This window comes from Taeniopygia guttata, chromosome 4, assembly GCF_048771995.1.
Source record: "Taeniopygia guttata chromosome 4, bTaeGut7.mat, whole genome shotgun sequence".
Lineage (NCBI taxonomy): Eukaryota > Metazoa > Chordata > Aves > Passeriformes > Estrildidae > Taeniopygia > Taeniopygia guttata.
This window is the reverse complement of record NC_133028.1, coordinates 15,746,019-15,768,842: the sequence shown is the minus strand read 5'-3', so window position 1 is coordinate 15,768,842 and position 22,824 is coordinate 15,746,019. Positions and strand designations below refer to the sequence as shown.

Here is a 22,824-nt window from a genome sequence, read left to right as displayed (position 1 = left end):
TTTCATTAAAACAGCTGTAACACTGTGGTAGAACTCCCTCTGTTGCCACCTCTACAGTCATATTTTAAACACCTTAAGTGTCTCACTGTTTTTCCTGGCTGTACACAGATTGTCTTTAGTCTGATTCTGAAAACTACTCAGCCTGTGGTTTTAGTGGAAACAGATAGGCATGTGAGTTTTGGGGGTTTCTTTTGTGGTTTGTTTCTTTGTTTGTTTTTGGTTTTTGTTGTTGTTGTTAATTTGTGGGGTTTTTTTTGTTTGTGCTTAAAGTTAGCAAGAAGTCTGTGAATATAGTTAGTGCAGTACCAAGTCTGAGTTAATTTATCCAATCCCCCAGTGGGCACAATAACTCAAACTTTGCTGTGCTGGTTCAAACTTGGCATTTTACTTCGGCCAAAGCTTGGAGACAGCAGAGCACACACAACTCTGTTACTGAGGAAATACTGCCTTTATTTCATAAAGAAACTACAAACTGTCTGCTTTCAAATAGGGATTTTTTTTTTTTTTTCCGTAAGTTAATGACCTGGGTGAAAATCTGCTGAAGGAAGATTTTTTTTTTTTTTTTTTTTTAAATGTGATTCTCATTCAGAACTTTGCCTGACTTGGTTTTTAAGCACATAAAATAAATGCAGTTTTAACCTGGGACAGTTTACTGCCAGAGAAGTATTCTGTTTTAAATATCTTTGGAAGCTACAGCATCTGGCTGTGACTATGCACCGACTGGTTTTAACTATATAACCCTCTTAGAGGGTTATAGAAGAGCTATCATTAAATGTTTTTTACTAAGATACTAATGCGCCTTAGTATTTCATAAAAATAACGAATTTCTGTATACATTGCAATCAACTCATTGCTACTACATTCTTTGCAAACTGCTTCCACTTTTTCTGATGATAAATGGTGGTTAAATTTTCTTGGGTTTATGATCATTGGTACAATCCTAGAAGGTGTCCAGCATATGCTTAATAAGAATATCTTCCTGAAATGGAACCATGAGTTGTGGCTGTATTCAATCAAGCTCTATTTTACTGTTACAAATGTTTGTGTCAAAATATCCTGGGTACATAAGGAACAGTGCAGTATTAAGATGTATATTATTATGTATCCCTTTAGCTTCATAACACTATGTTGACTTGGGGTTCCAGTGATGCTACTTTGAAAACAAGGAGAGAAACTGAAAGAAAAATATATTTTAAAAACCACTATGTTGAAGTCTGTCTGGGACAATAGCCAGAGTTACAGGAATATGACATGCATCTGGTGTTCTTGTCTAAAGGTTCATTGCCTTCATTGATCTGTGAGATTTTCCAGAGACTGGCAGAGTATCTTAATACTTCCTTGCCCTAACTGGATTTGTATTCAATACATTTTACAATAATTTCTTGAATCCCTGTAATCTTTTATTTGAATTTGCTTGCAGCAGCAAGAACTTAAATTTTGGTGCCTGTAGTAGTAGAACTGCTATTATAAATTCATAGACACCTGAGGGTTCTGATGGCTTATTTTCTTAATTAGCAAAGTATCTAGAAAGTATAGAAAATATTTTAAATTTTAAAAAATCCTCTCTGAGAATGCAAACTACAGGAAAGTAAGAATTTGATCCAATCTGTATAATGCTTTAGTTTGGATTAGAAAGAAATAGGACTCATTTTATCTATGCTTATCACAGATCTACATAAAGGGCAAAACTTGCAATAGATATTTGTCTCTACAAAACCATGTATTTGTTTGGGAAAAATCTCTTCCATCTCGACCTGTAATTAAATCAACAGTTCTACAACTTACATTTGCAACACTTTCAAATCTTACTGTGTTTTAAATAAATACTTGGAAAGATGGGAATCAGGTGAGAGCTTACTTGCCAAGTCTCTTTGGGTACTGTATTTATTGTAAAATTGGACTTAATTGTAATCTGCAAATCAGAAGGTATTTCAAAGCATAAAATTTCAGGTAAATATCTAGAGTCATTTAAAAAAACAACAAAACAGAACTTTTGAAAGCACTGAATATATGTCTGCAATTTAGACTCTTTAAAGTTCTTTAAAAGTCTGGGATATAATGAAACATTTCACAAAATAGGCTGTTATTTTAGCAGATGAATTCTATCACCACTGTATTTAAATCTGGCTGATGAAATGCATTAGCTCATATTTTTGAAGCATAATTGAGATCAAATTTCTATGAGTTTTAGATAGGTTTCTATCCTAGAATAGTTTGATATGTAACAAGAAACAGAGCTAAATTATCAGTGGATTTCATGCAAATAAGGTCTTTTTTTTTCTACTGACACAGAATTGGTGACTTCACTTGTGTACTAAAAATTCACCTGGTCTACAATGACAACAATGGACAGAGGACATAAATTTGTCAGACACATCCTTTACTTCCTGCACATTATACACCTGATAAAGCAGTTAGACACAGACAAACAAATTCAGTAATTCTGGAGACATTTTTGGGGTTTATGCAACACAGATTAGTCTTGTGACACTTAGTGCAGTCAAGACACTTCCTGGACTCCCAATTAACTTTTGTGGTTCTACAGCATATTTTTTTCTGTGCTGAAATTATTGGTGTCTTTTTTAACACCTGCTCTGCTTGTGGAAATATTCTTGCAATATAATTTTACCTTCCTAATTCTTAAATTGGCTGGCAATTATTCTTGTAGCTTATTACAAACTGTAAAATACAAATGAGGGACAGCTGGATGTCTCTTCAGTAAAATTTAGGCCAGAGCTCATTTTATGATGATCACACTAGAGAGATTGGGTGCGATATATAAACCACTAAACTACTACTTTCTCTGTTCAGTATTGCATTACACCAAGGAGAAAAATAAAAAGGTAAAAGATGGGACCAAATAAATGTACCTGTGTTATTTTCTTGTATTAAATTTAGACTAAAGGAGGGGGAGGGGAGATGGGAAACAAAGGGAGTGGCAGAAAGAGTCAAAAAATGTGCCAAAATATATTGGAAACCTGTAGACATTTTATGCTTATGCTTTCTTGATACATTTTAGTATGTAATTGTATTTTTTGGACTGACTGTAACACATGGTATGTATAGGAAAGGGGGTGATATATTCAAATTTGAAGAATGTAAGATTAACTTCCCCTCTTCTGCTGTGAATCTCTAGATAAGGCAAGCCTGAGGCACATTCAGGGGGTGAGACATTGCACCATGAGCTTCTGCCCAAGAGACATCAGATCATCTAAACACAGGTGGATTTCATACAGAGCCATTGGCTACCTTTGTGCTGCACCACCTCACTCTTCCAGGGTCTCAAGGGCTTTATTATGGATGAAAGGATAGAGATTCACCCTGAAATAAAAGAAACCTTCTGGAGCAAAATCCTTTTTTATTATCGTAATTAGGGTTCATTCTGATGAAGGATACAAACCATGCACCTCTTCTGAAACACTTTGGGATGTTTGGAGTGACAACTTGTTTAAAGCTTCTCTCATGCTACACAACACTACATATATGTTTATGTTATGAACAGTTGCTCCATATATTTGGATGCATGAAATTATTCCTGTGCTTTCAGGGAACCACAGAGAATACAAGGAGAGAGTTGAGACTTAGTTCTAAGGTCATACCTTAGAGCAGTATTATCATTTATCACTTACCACCTATGTCTGAAATCAGCATAGATGTAAAATGGGATCAGCATTGTAGGTAGTCATAGCCTAGGCCTGTACCTTAATTAAAAGACATTATTCTTCAGTGTTAGAACATGAGAGACTGATTAGAGTATTAATTAATAAATTGTGGAAGGTGGATTTATTTTCTAGAAAGCCTGTAGAGTTGCTGACAAAGGAGGCTAAGGGATAGAGGAGCCATTTGTTTAAATAACTGAAGTTATTTTTGATAATTTATCTGTCCTTTGTTTTTAAAAAGACCATTTAAGGCTGGTGTGTTTATCAGTACCTCGCTCTGCTCTGCTCAGCAAGTAGACAAGATGAGTTCAAAGAAACAAATTCACCTGCTAGTGAAGACAAGATATTGTTGTTGCTTCCCTGCTTTGTGTAGCATGCTGCTGGGAGTACCCTGTTTGGCACCTTCATCATACTTTTGGTTTTTTTTTTTGTCAGGAAGGTTTTGTGTCTACTAGCTTGGTCCTGAAAGAAGAATATTTGTGATCTTTTCCTTTTCTTTGATTCATTTTAGTATCCTCACTCAACCTTCCATACCAAATTGTCTTACTTCTTATTCAGCTGGAAAAGCAACCTGCTAGAACCATTTTTTTCATTATAATAGTCAGGTTCCTCTAAGAATAGTATTTAACACTACTGCAGGAAGAGAGTAATTTTTGGTTTGAATGCTTTAACTCTGTCTTTGCTGTTAAGGTGCAGTTGAATGTTTTCTTTTTCTGCTTTGGTTTGGTTGGGATTTTTTTGTTTGTTTGTTATTTTATATCACCATAAGGAAAATGAGAAAGGAAATGCTATTTAGATTTACTGCATTTGGAGGACAAAATAGGACAAATAAGATGCATTCACATGCACTGTTAATATTCAAGTGTATATGTGCAATATTTTTTTTTACCAGTCTGCCATACACTCAGGTGCTATAAATTCAGTACAGTGTTTCCCAATCTGTTTGGTTTTGGAGAGCTGTGAGGAGGCAGAAGCCATTGGCTTTATGGTAGCAACTCCAAGAGCAATGATGTGCTCTTTTCATTTGAAAGCTATTCTGTCTGTACTGTCAAATGATCAGTTTTAGAGCTGCTTTTAAAAAGCTGTTTATCAACACAGCTGTTAAAGTATTTATACCACATTAGTATACACTCACAATGTACAGGTCTGAAATAATTTTTCAGTATTTTTCCTTTCAGCACATAAAGCACCGGACTCATCTCATATAACTCCAGTCTTCAAAATGAGGTCTCTGGAATAGGAATATAGGAACTATATGCTGTAGGGAGTGATAGGCACATGGGAAGGGCTTGAATTTCATAAAGTAGAAAGCAGCAGCTGTCTCAAAACTAAATCTTTTAAGAAGGTTAAGATATGGAGGAGTCAGTTTCAGCACTCAAGCTTGAAGATTAAATTTAAGGACATGCAAATCAAAATGCTTCACTGTAGTTCTAAGCAGTATTGAACAGAAGTGTAGGATTAATAGATGGGGCAGGGAGGCCAGTTTTTTCCATTGTGGGAATCCAGGACTTCCCTCTCTCTGCTTTGGAAGGCCTGGGACCCTGGCAGGGGTCAGGAACCCCCCTGTACAGAGCCCCGAGAGACACTGTCTGTGATCTCTGTCCATGGAAAAGAGTTTTCAATCTTACAGGATGAATTACAAGCTCGGAGTGTTTGATATAAGTAATAATTAGTGTGGCACAGGTGCAAAAGTAAAATTTTAGGATTCTAGATTAGGGGTTCAAAGGGGACAAGATAGAAGAAATTAGGTGTGCCTTGTCTTCTTCATGCCATCCATGTTTCACTGTGGTGTTAACATTTTTCTATTAGTTTAAACTAGGGACACACTGTTCAATGTAAGTGACAGATATTAGCACATTATTGTAAATATAGCACACATAGTTTCTAGTATAAAATGTTTGTAACATCCCTCTAAGGGGCAGAGCTCCACGTGCTGTCCTACAGCACAGACCTGCTGCAGGTCAGACAGAACATGTTATAGATAAGCAAGAATAAACAACCTTGAAAACCAACACAAATGAATTACCACTTCTTCTTTAGCAGCAAAGCTGAAAGACAGAGACTTTCTACATTCTCAAGATCATTTAAATACCACAAATTGCAACATTCCATTGTTTTAGGTAACTCTCCTAAGGTGCTGCTGGTAGTCTAATGCTTAGTGGAATTTGGGAAATCTGTATGATTAAATCAGATTTTAGAGGAATCCTGAACACAACATAGCATGAGACAGGCCATGGTGATTTGCTAGATAAATTTATCATTTAATGAAAATCTGAGTCACAAAGGTTGGATGTTCATTTCTGGTTTAGTGGTGGAATGAAATACAGAAATATGATCATCAGCATCTGACTAGTTAACTGAAGAGTTACCCAACCTAATTACTAGTCATTCAGTGTGGAAAATCTGGGCAAGAATAATCTCCTTGGAGTTTAGTCTGTCTTCTAAATAGATAAGAACTGATCATAGAATGATTTTAGTTAGTGAGGAAGAAATCTGCTCAGTATACTGTAACTCTCAATTTCAAAGGAAAATGGTTAAAAATAATGGAGAGGAATTAATGGCTTGCAATCTAAGGCCCCGAAATATACCTTTCTAAATGTAGACAATAACTTCTTGTTTTATATTCTTCTGAAATATAATGCTGTTATTCTATTTTGTCAAATGTTTATCGAGAAATATATTTGGGCTGTGTTTTGCATTTGTGACTTTTTAAGGCTTCTGTACCTAATTTGTTACTGCCAGGTAGGAAACTGACTATACACAAGGTGTATTTGTGTATATACTTTCATTTATAGTTGACTGAAATTCAATGTGTTATATACAGATAGCAAAAAAGTGGTTGGACACAAATAAGCAAATTCAGTAATTCTGAAGGCATCTTCAGAATCTGGAGTTGTATAACACATTGCAGGCTTGTGACACTTATTCTGGTCAGACACTTACTGAACTGTCAATTGAGACTTGTCCTGATAAAGCTTGAAGATTATAGGGCCACAACTCTAGCATAATTATAGAATTGTGTCATTGTTTCTGTATTTATTTATCTACTTACTCAAAGCTATGATTTTCTCAAACATTGTCTAATAATCTTTTGATTAACTTCTGTGGGTGCAGAGCAGACTGAAAATACCTGTCAAAACTTGGGTACAAATTCCAAACCTAGTTTTTTAGAGCAGTAGTTTATCCCTAAAAAACCCTAACCAACCAAGCAAGTCAAAAACCTTCATACATAATGTTGCTTTCCTTGAGTTAGATAACTATGTCCAGCAGAAACTGGATTAGCCCCTATATGTCCTAATGAAGGTCTGAAAAGACAAGCATGTGTCTTTTTAAGGCAATTATTCTGTTGTGCAATTATATGTAGCTGTAAATTTAACTTGGGCATTTACTCTTCATTTCAGCCTACTGTGGGTTTCTAATAGTGTTTTCTTTTTTGAAGCAGCAGTAGGGTGCTTGTACAACAGCTTCTGTGAGAGATATTTGGTGTATGTTATGGTAACAGATGAAGCCTGCTTAGGGTAATATGGTCTTATAGTCATTAGAATTATTATTCTGCATTTTATAAAAGAAAATAAAGCATTTAAGGGTTTAAATCAGTTTTTTGGAAAAATTACTTATTGTCATCAGAGATTTGCCTAAATCTGCTAAAAGCTGTTTTGAGAGTTATAGCTGTTACTGAAATGATGGGGAAAAAACCCTGAAACACAATGCCTGAACACTTCTCAGAATCAAGTCAAAAGATGCTTGCAGTTGGGTAATACCTACCCTGAAATGCTGACCAAACTGACTTGCAGGAGTGTGATTCCAGGAGTGCGTCTTCCATGATGTTTTGACTGGAGTCAGGAGTGCAGAATTTAATCTGCTTTTCATACTTTCATTTACATCAAGAAATAATTTTGGTCCACATGAACTGCATGTCAGGACCTCAGGTTTCACTGTTCAGATTTGTCACGACTGGTCCCCAGGACTTTGCCATGCTGAAGGCAATGTGGCCTTTAGTAGGCCTGCTGCACTGAAGGTCAGATGAACTGGACTTCAGATGAGGAGTCAGCTGGAGAAGGGACCCAACTTCCTTGCTTGTGTTAGAGCTCAAACTAGTGACATGAAGTTACAACTTACCTAGAAAAAGAAAAAAAGAAATTTCTCACAAAAAAAGAAAAAAATACTGTTTGTCACAGTACTTTTTTCCTTTTTTAATAAGGTTTTCCAGTTTATAATTGTCCCTTCTGTTCCTAGTGGGAAGAAAAAAAAACCCAAACAACAGAGAGACAGCACCACCAAAAAATATTAATATATGGCAGTAATTCTCTTTTAGTGTTTAACACCTTGATAAATACAGTCACTGGATTAATGGCTATTGTTCACAAGATACATAGTTTTTCTATTTTTCTTGTTTGATAGGTGATATATGCCCTGAACACTAAGAATGATGAACATGAGGACAGTATACAGGCTTTGAGAGAAGCTCATGAAGAAGAAATTCAGAATATTCTTGCTGAGACAAGAGAAACTATTCTCCAGTGTAAAAGCAAAGTTGAAGAAGAACAGTTACTGAGAAAGCATATTCAGGCCCTTGAACTTGCAGTAGCACAACACAAGAGATTGAAGGAAGAAGCCTTAGCAGAGTTAATACTGTGTAGAAAGCAAGCAGAAGAGAAGGAGTCAAGAACAGAAGAGAAAAAAGCACAGACAGGCCTTTCTGCAGACACAGTAGATAACACTGCAGGCTTTGAAAACAAACTTCCACATTTAAATCAGGAGTTTGATGGACTGCTAAATGAATGCAAAGCATTTAGAGGAGAAAATCTAGATAAAAAAGTAAATCTAGATGAAAAATGTAGTGTGGAAAGGCACTCTGTAATGAATGAGATGGAAAACCTGAAGAGCGAAAACCAGAAAACCTCTGAAGAATATACTCAGAAAACAAGAAAACTGCAAACCCCTTGTGAGACCGAAAAAGAGACTTTGAAAAAAGCCGTGCAGCAATCTGTGCTAGAAACAAACTGCCAACAAGGAGAAACAGAGCAAAAGATGAGCTCAGAGGCTAAGGAAGGTTTTTTGCTTCAGCAGGTAAAGAAGCTGGAAGCAGACCTAGAGGAGAAAAGCCAGAAGATAAATGAGAGGAGGAAGCATTCCCAGAAGCTGAAGGAGCGAATACAGGTAGAGTATGAGACTGTAATCCCAATCTCTCCTGAGAAAATGAAAATTATCAATTCTTTAAAATTTGGGAGAGGAGGGTCTTTTAAAGATCATGGTGATACGAATGCTTTTTAAGTAGTAAAGCAGTTTTAGAGGCTTAGAATTGACACAGGAGTGATATAATGTTGGCAGCTTTAAAGAAAGAGTTAAGATGATTAGTAACTCATTAGGAGAACTCTTTGAACACTATAATTTGTATTCCTTGAGGGAGGAGTGAAGTAAAACTTATCTGTTGGCTGAAGAGAGTTTTACTTTTTCTGCCCAGAAATGTGACAAGAACAGCAATCGGGCACTGCTGCTACCAATGAGTGTTTACAGAGTACATTCTCCTTTCTCCTTGTGGTTGCCAATAGCTCAGCGCATGGATATAAAGAGGGTTCGATATGAGACCTGAGCTGGCAGTTCAGGAATCAAATTTTTTGTATGACTTTTGCAGCAGTGGCTTGTACCAAGTGCCATTTAATGAAGTGCCTTTACACTTGTGAAGTTTTATGTGCTGAGCCAAGCAATTTTGGCCATTGGTTCTCACCTTGCACTTTGCCTGCCCACCCTCACTGCTGTGTATCTCTGCGTATCTATACATCTGCAGCACAGCTCAGCAGACCCTTCCTGGCTGCATCGTGTGTCAGATGCAGTTTCAGAGGTTGGCATGTCATGGGAAATCTGCCAAACAGCTGCTTTTGGTACGTGAGGTCAGAGTGCAGGAGAGATGCTTATGCAGAGTGCTGAAATTCAAGCACCCAGCCATGCTCTCTGCTCAACAGTTCGACTTCCTTCTGATACTTTTGGTTCTTTACATCACATAAACTCACCTACCAGACATGCCCCCAGCCCTATGACAGCAATTTGTATATTAGACAAAAAGTAAGGCCTAGACTTTGAAGGTCTCGATTTGGAGTATTGCAGAATAAAAAAATGGTTTCCTAATGGGAAAGATTTTCTTCCTTTAGAGGAAGAGAGCCCCAGAATTCTGCAGGGAGCAAGGTCAGCCCAGTCAGCTGTGTTCTTCCAAGGCAGCTCTTAACTGTTTTCACCATCTGCCCTCACATCTTGCTTGCCACTATCGTTTTGCTGATGATGCAGAGTTCTGAGCTACTTCTTTGAGGATGTTCTTAGAGGGAGTTTAGCCTTTAGTACAGTTCCTACCTCTTTGTTTTACAAGATCAGAGGATGAATTGAATACACCTTCCCCAACATTATTCAGATTTCATTGTCTCAGTGTGTAGATCTGTAGCAGAACAACCTCTTTTACAGAAAAGTGCAGAGGATACAATGAATGACAGAGATGCAGATAAGCCCTTTGTTTTTTATTGAGCCAGTCTGTAATATCTATTTCAATACTAAAAAGTATCCTGGCTCTGTAGAAATTGGAAGCATTAGAGGGAAAGAAAGAAAGGAAGACTTTGATTTTTTTGTGGGTACATTAGGTGATGTTCAGGGACAATTAAGAATAAACACAGGAAAATTTATGCACAAGGTTTACTCTTCTGATTTATTGTATAAGAAATGCAATAATTTAGGAACAAATGATGTAAAATATTACATTATTTGTGGAAGTGAAAGAGGAATTACATTATTTTTGGAAGTGGAAGTAAGAGGATAGTGTCATTAGCAACTTATTTTCTAAATTCAGTATCAACTGGATAAAACTGAAATATTTTCTGAAGGACATATGCTCAACTCATAAATTTCAAATCCTCTAAGTCTGTGGAAAGAGGCTGATTTGCATACCACTCGAGCACATTGCTTTGAATCTTTGAAGAGATACCTTCAGACTAAGATAAATCTGGAAGGAGGGAAAGAGTTAGACATGATGTTGTTTTCTATTTCTTTACAGTTTGAACAAAAAAAAAATTAAAATTTCTCCTTTCTAAATTTACTACTTCTTATGCCACCATTAAATACATTTTTTTCAGACTTCTATGGATGATGGCAAGTAGAAACATCTTTTTAATCAGAAACACCTTTGAGCATTATTACATACTAGCAGGAAAAGCATTAAAAGGCTTGAAAGGTGAAAGGACTGTTGATTCAACAGGATGAATTTTCCACTTTTCTCCTTAGTGTATGCCAAGAGGTTTGAGACCTTTAGATGAAAGGCATTATAGTTGTACACTTTTATTAATACTGCTGTAGAAGGGACAATACAAAGTTTGACAAATCATTAAGTCTGATCTGTTCAGTTTAGTTTTGGAAGAACACTGGCATATATGCCAGAGGTAAAAGTAACAAGCTTACCTTGAAGTTTTGAGCTAGAGAGAGTGTTAAATACTATTAATAAATGTTAATTTTAACCCTGATGTTTTACTTGATATTCATATAGGAAAAAATGGCAATTTTATCTGAGTGAGTAATGCAGTATTAAGCTAGGCATCTGAAATGGCAACTAGAACCTCCAGAAATAGAACATTCAGTATGGTTCAAATTTTTTCCATTAGTTATGGAAAGACAACTCCCAGCAAAGTCTGTAGGATGCAATTTTTTCTGAGTTTAGGCATCTGTATAATGGATTACATTACAAATTGTTGTATTTCAGGAACTGAAAAAACCTAATTAATATTCATTAAATTTTAGCATAAGTTCTCATGAAATTCTTAAAAGTATAACCTATTTCAAGTTTAGGATAATCTCAGACATCTTTTAGATGGTAACTATTGATGGGTATTCACTTTACAATGATGCCAACTATGAGTGAGGGAAGGGCTCCACATCACAAATATTCTGGCAGCAGAGACATTTTAAGGGTATGGAAGAGCAAAAAAAAAGCATTTAAACCAGCTCTGTAGGTGATATATATCATGGGACAGCAAGAGGGAAAATGACCATTTATTTCTTATTACAAGAAAATTACATATGTAATAAATGTGAAAGTAATGTCATGCATATTTTAGGATATGGAAGTGTAGCTTAAGTGAACACAGCAAGAAATTCTGGGATCAAAATGTATAGTGATAAAAGAGGAAGAAGATCTAAGTGTAGTCAAAGAGAGAAATTCACATCAAGAAAAGGAAATCCTGCATAAAGCAGGTAAGATTCTCATTAATGTCAATCTAAAGTATTTCCCATGTTAGTAGTCATTGATATTGGAAATTCTGCAAGTTATTTATGCTACTTGAAATGTAAATTTCAGTACCACAAAAGATATGGAAGCTATATTGAATTCCCAAAGCAAAGCTGTTAAAAAAGTAGATTAACTGAAACATCAAATAACACAACTCCAGCAAATGATTTGTACCAAAGAGAGTCTAAGAGCAACTCTGAAGATGTGCAAGAGCTTTAACAGGTGATTTGCTCTCAAATATTCAAAGACATGCTGTGCCAAAAGTACTGAAATCAACATAGTTTTTTTTTTTTTTTTATGATTGATGTCTTTATTGTACAGGAGTCAATACTGTAAGATTCCCAGATCCCTGAGCTCATTCAGCTCATTCACTTCTGTTCATGACCTGAAGTGCATGAGTTTCTGTAAAGACAGCAAAGGAGTCCTTGGGCTAGACCAAGGCATAGTGTTCAACTGCTTCTGTAACCAAATCCTTAAAGAGAACAATGTCTAAGGCAGACTTTCTCTGCTGATATCTGGAATACTGATTTATTTATTTTTAAATACAGAAAATGGTCATTTTGAAAAGCTGTGCAGAAATGATAGCAGGAATAAACTCAGTAAAATCAGGAATGTGTGCATCCTGAGAGTACCCTCTGTACAGCATCTCCCCTTAAGCAATTGTTCAGCCCTGAGTCTTTTCCATACTTTTTGTTCTCTTTAACTATTGTTAAGCTAGAATTTAGGAAAATTAGACTTGGCATCACAGTCAGCAAATTGTCTACTGTACTTTTTTATGGGACTAAGGATGTCCTTGAGGGAGCCTGCATGGCTGGAAGTGAGTTACACACCCAAGCTCAAACCAGAGCAGCAAAAAACCCCAAATCATTCCTAAACTGCAGAAAAGGCTGAATCAGTACAGTTCTACATTTTTAACTAAAATAAAGCCAATATTTTTCAATGGTGTATTACCATCCAAATAGCATTTTCACTGCAAAATAGACTACAGTGACCCCAGAGTTCTACCCTGGGGATTTTTTTGGTACAATATATCTAGTGTGCTTTATAGACTATGGAAACTATAGCTGTTTACAAAGAGAGTATGAATAAAAGAGAAGTTTCTTTGTGAAATCAAGCATCAGTCCTATAAGGATAAGATTTGTCTGAAGGAATAGCTGTTAAAAGCAATAGTAGATCATGTAATGAAGACTAAAAAGGAAATCAGGCCAGGCTAAGACTTCATGGAATCAGAAAAGAAAAATCAAACAAAACAGAAGGTAGAAATGTTCTTCTATTTATAGATGCTTTAATTCATCTGGTTTAAATCTTATTGGTCACAGCAACATCATTTGAATTATGCTCACTGTAGGCACTTTGAATTAACATAAAATGTCATGATTTTCTTCCTACAGAAAAAAATCAAAAAAGGAAAAAAAAAAAAGTCAAACTGATTCATTTCTGTGAAAATCTCCAAAGACAGAAAGGTGAATGTATTCTTGATGGGATAAATAGCCTTCTTACCAATAACTGCCCTTGCATTCTTTGCATGTGGCTGTTGGAGTGTTTTATAGAAGATCCTTCCTGAAGAAGAATGTATTGTGGGTGCTATTCCAATTTCTGAGTTAAATTTTAATGGATTTCTGCTGTGAAATACTCAGATAAATTTATTTAATCAGAATTTTGTATTGATTAGGAAGAGGATCTAGCAGAGTGATGGTAAATGAATTCAGAGTGCATGTGTTACCAATGAAATTGCAACTATTTACAGTGCATACATACATACATATCTATCTATCTATCTATTTATCTATCTATCTATCTGTCTATCTATATATATATATATATATCCTTATTTAACTTTAGTCAGAAAGATGGCTCATCTTCATGTAGATCCAAACAGCTTACCTGAGCAATACCATTTTTTCAGTGTGTTTTAAGTGGGTAAGATGTTATTTTTGTCGTTGATATGTATTAGCAGCAATTGGCTTAACAGAGTCTTCAAAGAATTTAACTTTCATCAGAGCTGCTGTCTGTGACTGAATCCTTTGGCTTTAGGAAATCTGCAGTCTCTAATGTTTTTGTGCAGTAGGAACCTAAACATGAGCTCAATTCTGTTCAAAGGGAGGATAACTTTGAAACATGTATTTAGTTTTAAGCATGTGCTTTAATAATTAGTGGAACTCACAAATCAGTGCATGTCTGTGATTTGCCAAATTTGAGCATAAGCTAAAGGGGGTGAGTTAGTTTCTGTCTCCTAATGGACTTCAGTGTTCATCAAAGATCTTCTAGACAAAAGAGGGTTAATTTCCGCAGTTTGTAGAATGGGGCAATAAGGCTACTGGTCAAGTGGTTTTTTGACCTTAAGAATGAACCCATTTTCTGCAGTCAATACTGATATAACTTTCTGAGTTCTGTGTTTACTTGAGAATAATTAAACACCTGCTGACAAGCTGTGAAGTCATAAAAAACAAGCAGCTTCTTGCTTGCCCTAAGTGTTGATCTTCATAGTACCTGCCCAGTCTCGGAGACTAGGAATTGTGTTTAGTGCTTGCCAAAAGAATTAATGTCCATGAAACTTCTGGAGTTTATGCATTTATACAATCTTATTTCTCAAAATTGAACCCAGGTGAATAAATGATTTTGTCTGCTTGTGGAATGGCTCACTTTTGATCAGTATCTGAAATGAAATGCTTCAAGGTACATCGTTACACTAGTGAAGCCTCATGGAAATTAATTTGCCTTTTATATAGTGTATTCTACTTATTATGAGCTTGTACATGGATTCTTAAAATTATGCCAGGCTGAGGCTCTTCATGTGAGTCAGATTAAATTTAAGTATCAAACACTTCATACTTTAGAAAAAAGGCATATAGTAGACATTTATTTTTATAGGCAATAAAATTTAACTGCTTATAATAATATCTTCTTAGAGAGTTATATTAATTTAATCTGAAAAATATTGAATTAGTAAAAAAAAATTACATTTTGAAAAATTATTGATGCTGTTTATATCCTCTTATTCAACTAAGGCCTGTAACAGCTGTTAAGGAAGTTTTATATCTGTTTTTCCAGATAAAAAAAATAAGATACAGAGAAGAAAGTCAGTTGACAGGGTTGAAGAGGGAATGTTGCACCTGATCTTCACATTTTAATCAAAAAGACAAATCTACTTCTTTTTGTACAGACAAAACTAAAGCTAGTTCCTCCGTTGCAATATTCATGTATCTGTTTAATTCCATCCTTTAATTGCTACCTAAGTTTTACACAGGGGTGTGTGAGAAGGAGCTGTACAGGATGAGGGAGGTGTTAAGTTGTTATTTTTTTCTGTTTCCTTCTTTTGTAGTGCCTGAAGACACTGTAGAATGTTTTTTTAAGTTAGCAAATTTGTACAAATAGGAAGAGCAAGCACACTAATGAATTTGTCTGTGTATCACTTCAGGAAGTTCCTAGAAGTAGCACATTCAGTCTTTCTACGAATAATGGCTAACACTTGCTACAAACAATTGTGACAAGCTCTTGGTCACTGTCTTGCAACTGATACTCTCATTGATTTTTGAACTATTTCCAGCAACATGGCAATTTTATAATCCTGATTTTTTAAAATCATAATTTTATTTCATTTTTACTTCCTCACCATTATTTTCTTTATTGATGCTATCAGATATTGCTTCCTTTGATCCTCTTTCCACTAATTGCCCATTACTCATCTTGTTATTTATATGGCCAATGTATATTTACAATTTTTCAGATCTTGTGGGTGACTCTTGCATACTAAATTATTTTTGAACATTAACACTACTCAAGACAAAATAGTCTGACTCTTCATGTTTTGCACCTTAAGGAAGTTTTCAGTAGATGAGGATAATGTGAGCTGTATTGTCTCAGTAATATTAGAAAGAAGCAAACCAAACTGTTTATATGTTTTAAATTAAGCAACACAAGTAACATTAAATGACACTAGCATGTATTATTGTGTACATTGCTGTATTATCTAGGTTAATGTAGAAGAAGAGTGTTCTTTTTCATGCTGCATGTTTTGTCCCATCTATTGCATACTCTTGTATTTTCTTTTCTTTTCTTTTCTTTTTTTTTTTTTTTTTTTTTAATTTTAGGAGCTCCAGACACAGCTAGATGAATTTAAAAGAAAATCCGAGTGTGAACTGAAACAACTAGAGAAAGAGAAAGAAATTCTAACTGGGAAACTTCAAAACTCTTCACTTGAGGTAAACTGGGCATAAATGTAATGCAGTAATAAAAAGTCTTTTCATTTTTCACCCCATCTGAGAGATTCTGGATTAGATTTTAATACTATTTGTTGTGTATATCATTCAATAAAATATGCAAGGACTCCAGATAGAAATAACAGAAATAACTGCTTCTAAATATCTATGAAAAATTTGACAAGCCTATTTATTTCATATATTACTCTTTGGAGATGTGCTAAAGTGAGGAGTTTGGCTGTATCAGGGTTGCAGAGCAACTCTGTTTGTTTTTTTGCAGGACAAAGTGAGATTAGACTCCTCCTTACAACTCCTGTTACATCTCTATGATTTAAAAAATAATCAGAACGTTATCTTCACTGATTCTAACCAGTTTTACTTCCCTCAAGTTCAGTGGGTGTTTGCATGGCAATAACTCTGCAAAAGATGAAGACCTAAATCTTCTTCAGTTGACATTTGTAGCCTCTCAGTGGCCATAATAAGTTCTTGCTGAGTGTTTAAAGACAGAGAAAGGACAGATAGGCTCATGAGGAGGCTGAGTAAAACACTGTCCTCCCTGTACTGCCTCCACTTTCCCACATGCCCACATTCCCCTTGGTGTGATGTTCCAGCAATCAGGGCATGGGCTGTGCTCATTTATGGTAAGCCACACCTGTTTTTTCTCCCATCTGTGCTACACTAGCTGTACTAGTTATGAGTTCAGCATGGGTTTTTCTTTTTAATTTCTCCTCTAGAATATATTTATGCATTCTGTTATCAAACAGTGACATTCTGACATTCTGTCTATTTCCCAGTTCTTACAAATACAGAATATAAGTGTAGTTTAATGTTCTGAAATTTCTGGTTATTTTAAGTTTCATTACACATTTCTCCATGCCACTGTTTCCTATAGATTTTTCTTTGAAAGAATTTTAGGTCAATCCAACCTATGTTGGCCTATTCAGAGTGAGAGATTTATGACATGGAGATTTATTCCAAAGGTTTTGCAGATGCAAAAAATAAGGTCGTGGGCAATCAAATTACCTTTCTTGAAATCACATGTTCAGGACAGTAAAATATGAAAGAAACTTATGTTTTCTAACTGCTCATCCACTCACATCACAAGATTATGGTAAATTAGCAAAGAGTGCTGGAAAATTATTGCCACTATAAACATAAATAATATTAAATAGTACATAGCATGCCATATGTTATGTCCACAGAGCCATGGTAAATATGAACAGATATACTAAAAACATTTTATTGTATTTTAGAATCTGACTGCTCTGGAAAAGGAGCAAATGCTCCATTTGAAGAGAAATTTTTCATTTTTCTTGATTACTCCAAAAGTTACTTTCTGAACTAATTCTTGGCAATATTGCCAGGATAGTGGATTCATTTCAACTTGCAATAGCTTCCTGCTACAGGTACATGAATATTCACAGCCAAGAAAGCACCATTTACTATATAATGTTATGTTTCACTGAGGGTATGTTTCCCATCTGGGAACCTTTGCAATGGCTCAGCCCAGAGCTTCCGCCTGGAAGGTTAGGCAGTGTGCTGTTACTAATCCACTCCTGACCTGGATACAATTTCAGATCTAAAAATAGCTTCCTTGGCTGCCTAAGACCCATTTTTGGTTGGGCTGACATAGCTGGAACCCTATGCAGAGTAGACAGAATAATGATAATTTCATCTCTCTGGGGCTGCACTTCAAAGTGGCAGTATTTCTGTATTAATAAGATTTTTATGGTTAAGGAAATCAGACTTGCATCTATTTGGTCATTTGGAAGGAAAGATGTGAGATCCTGTGTGGGTTGAATGCTAATTCATTAGGGCCCTCCAGTTCTTTGGTTTTTAACTACAGGATCTCTTCTTCAGCATGTGTTAAATGATCTTGGTGTCGCAATATAAGAAAAATATGAAGCTATTAGAAAGTGTCCAAAGGATGGCTACAGGGATGGTGAAGGGTCTTGAGGGGAAGCTGTATGAAGAGCAGCTGAGGTCACTTGTTCTGTTCAGCCTGGAGAAGAGGAGACTGAGGAGAAGCCTCATTGCAGTCCAGAACATCTTTGTGAGGGAAAGAGAATGGGCAGACACTGATTTCTTCTCTCTGGTGACCAGTGACAAGACCCAGGGGAATGGCCTAAAGCTGTCAGGGGAGTTTAGGTTGGATATTAGAGATAGGCTTTTGCCCTAGAGGGTGGTTGACCGCTTCAATTCCAGTGAAGTGGTCACAGCACCAAGCCTGACAGAATTCAAGGAGTGTTTGGGCAATGCTCTCAGGCACATGTTGTGACTGCTGGGGATGCGGCTGTGCAGGGCCAGGAGTTGGACTTCTATGACCCCTGTGGATCCCTTCCAGCTCAGAATATTCTAGGATTCTGTTCTTTTCTGGAATTAGAAGATACATAAAATGGAAGTGCAAAGATCAGCTTGTCATGATACATCTTTGTACAATGCTAGCACAGCAATGCCCAGAGTTTTTATGGATCTTGAAGATTCCAACAAATAGCAGCCAAAGAACATGATCAGAAATTCCTCTGGTCAGGAATTACCACAAGTTTAGGAATATTGTTTACTGTGAACTTAACTAAAGTAACTCTGAAATAAGCCTAAAAAACCAGTAAAATACAATTTATTTTGTTTTTGCTTCTTATGCCATATTACTGTTTATGTCATGTTAGGTAATGTTTGCATCTCTGAGATCACTTTATGCAATTCTGGTAGATAAAAGTGAATTTTTAATGGAATTAAAGTACAGTTTTTTTAAGAACTTTTGTTCTGCAGCAGGAGGACATTATAAAACAAAAATTCCCAGAGTGTTGCTACTTTGTTAATAACGAAAACATCCAAATAGATTCTGGACTGATGTGAGTTGGCAGAGTTTCATTGGCTTGAATGCTGCTTTACCAACTTCAGCAAATTGAAGTTCTAGCTATTTAGAGGTCGGGGAGTGCAAAAAAATACTTGGGCACTGCAGAACATTCCAGAGAAGGATTTTCACTGGTGGATTTGAAAACCTTTTTAATTGCAAGACAGGAGGAGGAAACCTAATAGGATGGAAATGTTTGTTTCTTAACCTCTGTTAGAAGTACCAGGATTCATGAGAATGTGTTTGTATGCCTGATACATCTCTGTAGGGCTTTTCTCCTTAACCACTGAAAAATAATGGTTTAAAAACTACTTTTCCATCTGATTTCTTACTACATTTTTTTACCTGCTTAGCCTAATTCTAGTTAGTATGATCTTTTGTTTAATGTTAGAAGTCCTTTGGGCCAATAATTGTCTGCAAAGAGTTGGGGAAGTTTACATATTATATATATATATATATATATATATATATTCATCATTCCTGCCTAGATGACTAATTTGCTTAAGAAGAATTCCAAATAAAGTTTTTCCTGTTTCAGATTTTTCTGTTATAAAATATACAGACTACTTTTCTGACACACTTTTTTCAGTCCCTTTATTTTCAGGAAGCCCATTAAAAAAAATGCATACTTGAGTGTAGTGATGCTAATACATATTGTGTCAGCTGATAGGAGGGGCTGTACAACATTAACTCTTTCACATCACAGGTTAGTTTTATAAGGAACTGCTGGACCTAAAAACTTCAGTGTTTCCTTTCTTTATATAGGAAAACACTGGCTTGAGTTCAATAGGTATGAAGACAAAGTAGTTTTTTCCCTGTAACCAGAAACCAAAGTGGCCCTTTGATTAAATCTTATGATTTACTATATATTTCTTTAAAAAGTAATAAAAAAAACTTCATAATCTTTTGAAACAAAAGTGTGGTTGGCAAGTGGCTCTGGCATCTGCCTATTCTTGGAGTGTATCCAGACCACAGACAGATCCCATTACACAGATATATTAAAGACAATTAATGTTTTTCATTACGAATAGTATTTGGCAATTATTCTTCACTAGCTTGATCAGGAAAATTGGTTTCATTGGATGACGCAATGGAAGAAGCCAAGAAACAGCTGGATGAATAGTGAACTTAAACTCAGTCTGAGGCAGGTGAAGCTAGGTGCAGTTTCAAAGTAAATATATCAGTTTTGCTGGATAGCTTCAGCAGAGCCTTAGGCCTGCCTTCTGGTTTGTGCCATATTATTGTGCAAATTGAACTATGGATTGCACATATTACATGGAGATGATTTGAAATTTTTAAAAAGTACTTGATGAGTAACAGATAGTATATGCAAAAAGGTTGGCATTCTTCACTGAAAAAAGGGCTCCTTGCACAAAACAAGCATCTTGGTATTTTTTCATAGAGCAACACAAGTTCATAAAATATATTCAACTTTACACAATTCCTTTCCATTGTGAATGCAGCCATTAATCCTATCCTGCTGACTTACTTTTCTGGAAGGTGGCTCAGCTGAAGCAAATATTAGAACAACAAGCAAATAATTTCAAGGAGTCACTGAAGAAACATAATCTACAGTCCAACAGAGAAAAAGAGAAGCTTTTGCAAGATCTTCAAAACACCACTAAAGAAAACCAAAATGTTAAACTGCAGTTGGAGGCATCACATCAAAAAGTCTTAAAAATGTTGGAGAAAAGCAAGAACCAGGAACTCAAGGTCAGTTTACTACATTATAATGTTAAAAAATACATATATTTATAGGGTAAACCATGTAAGTGAGAGTCAATTATCAAAACTCAGTTACCTCCGATTAGTTTGATTGTTGCACATCATGAATTATTCTGTGATTTTGAAACCTCCTCATCATCAGGCTGGGAGGGGTGGGTTGATTGGTGGTTTGTGGGATTTTTACTTTGTTTCTTAATATTTTTAGCATTTTAACTTAGAACCACAGTGTGAATATATAATATACCCTACAGTTAGGCTGCAATGAATACAAGCTCCTTTATCTGTGCACTTGCTTCAGAAATACAAGGGAATTCCAGAGTGTATTAATAACAGGACTCAGTTTTATTATTTTTTCATCCATTATTAATTTATACATAAATACTAAAGTATAATAGACACATATAGTGATGTGTATTGCCTTATATACCTTCAAGAAATCAATTCAGTAAGTGGATAGCCAAAGCTTTTAAAGGTTCAAGTGAATTGATTTCAGTGACAAAATGTTAATGCAATATACTGAAGTTCTAAAGACTCTTGCTGTCCAAGAAAAAATTAACTTGAAAAATATACATGTGGTTGTGACATGGAGTTTAGATGTCCCTGTTGGTTCCTATGGCTTAAAGGGCTTTATGAAACTTAGGTAGTAAAACCACCCTAGGTAGAATTTAATATCTTGTTTATATATTCCAAATAAAATTCCAGTTTTGACAAAACCAATCCGAAGGCTTGTTTTTGGCAAGTGAGTTGGTAAGAATAAAACTGAGGACAGGAATTTGCTTTCAGAGCCACTACAGAACAACTGCTCCATCATTTACAGTGTACCAGCAGTACTTCTAATGACAGTGGATGTGTGACCCAAGAGTGATACAAGGAAAGATAGATGCCTTTGTGTGACACACTGTGATAAGTAATGACAAGCAGGTCAGATCTGGGGGCCTTTGTATGTTGAATAATAAAACTTGCTTTCTAATGTCAAATAGTGCAAAGATACTGGTGTTATTATTTCATCATGCTCAACAAATCTAAGAGGTGATACACTGATAATTTATCTTGTACCTATTAAGTGTTAATTTTTACCTTCAGCTCATTTTTATGCTTGCATTGATAAAATGCCTTGCAAAGTGGTGATGAAAATTAAAGTTCTACAATGAAAGGCCAGATTCATCCTAGCATTACAAGTAAAACGACAGGCTGATAAGCAGGCTCCAACTACTTTGTTTTTGGGGGACTTTTGCTTACAGGAGACAGAAGAACGTTTGAAAAAGGAATTTAATGAGACTTTCAAGATCCAACATCAGTCTCATAGGCTGGAAATACAAACCTTGGAAGAGAAAGCAAAGAAAGAATTACATTATGAACTTGAGCAGATACAGAAGCAGCAAACCCTGTTGCTAGGTATAGTGTCTCATGTCATGCACAGTTCCTACTGCTTGATTATATATATGCTGAAAACCACTGACTTTCATCCCATTCCTTTTCTTTCCCATCTTCTGGGAACTCAGGTCTTTGTTAATCTCTTTTTTCATACCCTGCAATTTCAACAATATAGTCTTAATATTCTTTGTTAACCAAGCTCTCAATTTTCAGCAGCAAAATGTGGCTGAGAGAGTAGTATGGTCTACAACATTCAAGTATGCATTATCAGGCATATTAGATTAGAAAATTATAATTAGTTTATATGACTTTTCTTTTTCTATGTTGAGATGAATTTTTATATGTGCTTCAAGTCTGTTCTATTGAGTTCAGCAGTGGAGATCAGTTGTTCCCTATGTACTGTTTAGTCAGTTTCAAAAGTGCCCAAAACTGTTTAGAACGAAACAGAATACTGCACTATGTGTAATATCTCCAGGTTTAATCTCAGGTTATTAAAGCTCATCTATAAAATGTTTTTTTTAATTAAAGAATAATTTTAAAATATTTTTATACAAACTGAATTTTATTCTTGGAGTTTTTTCCACCAATAATTAAAATTTGCTAGAAAGATTTATTGCTCTCTAAAGTTTATACTTTCAATAGATAGATTGTCTTCTTCAAGAAAAATTGTAGGGAGACAACAGAGATAAAAATGTTTTTCTTCTTGTACTTGAAAAACTTGTACCTAATATACACAAAAGTTGTATTATATAA

At 35.5% G+C, this 22,824-nt stretch overlaps 1 protein-coding gene across 3 annotated transcripts in view; it reads left to right on the top strand.

Moving 5' to 3' along the window:
• The window catches only part of FAM184B (family with sequence similarity 184 member B), a 37,273-nt gene that overhangs the window by 5,358 nt on the left and 9,091 nt on the right, over positions 1 to 22,824 (top strand). For all 3 annotated transcript variants that reach the window (XM_030270811.4, XM_030270809.4, XM_012573661.5), the window contains exons 2-5: positions 8,061 to 8,819; positions 16,011 to 16,121; positions 20,473 to 20,685; positions 21,939 to 22,092. In XM_030270811.4, coding sequence (XP_030126671.4) covers positions 8,061 to 8,819; positions 16,011 to 16,121; positions 20,473 to 20,685; positions 21,939 to 22,092 — 1,237 coding nt within the window. The remainder of the gene's footprint in view (positions 1 to 8,060; positions 8,820 to 16,010; positions 16,122 to 20,472; positions 20,686 to 21,938; positions 22,093 to 22,824) is intronic.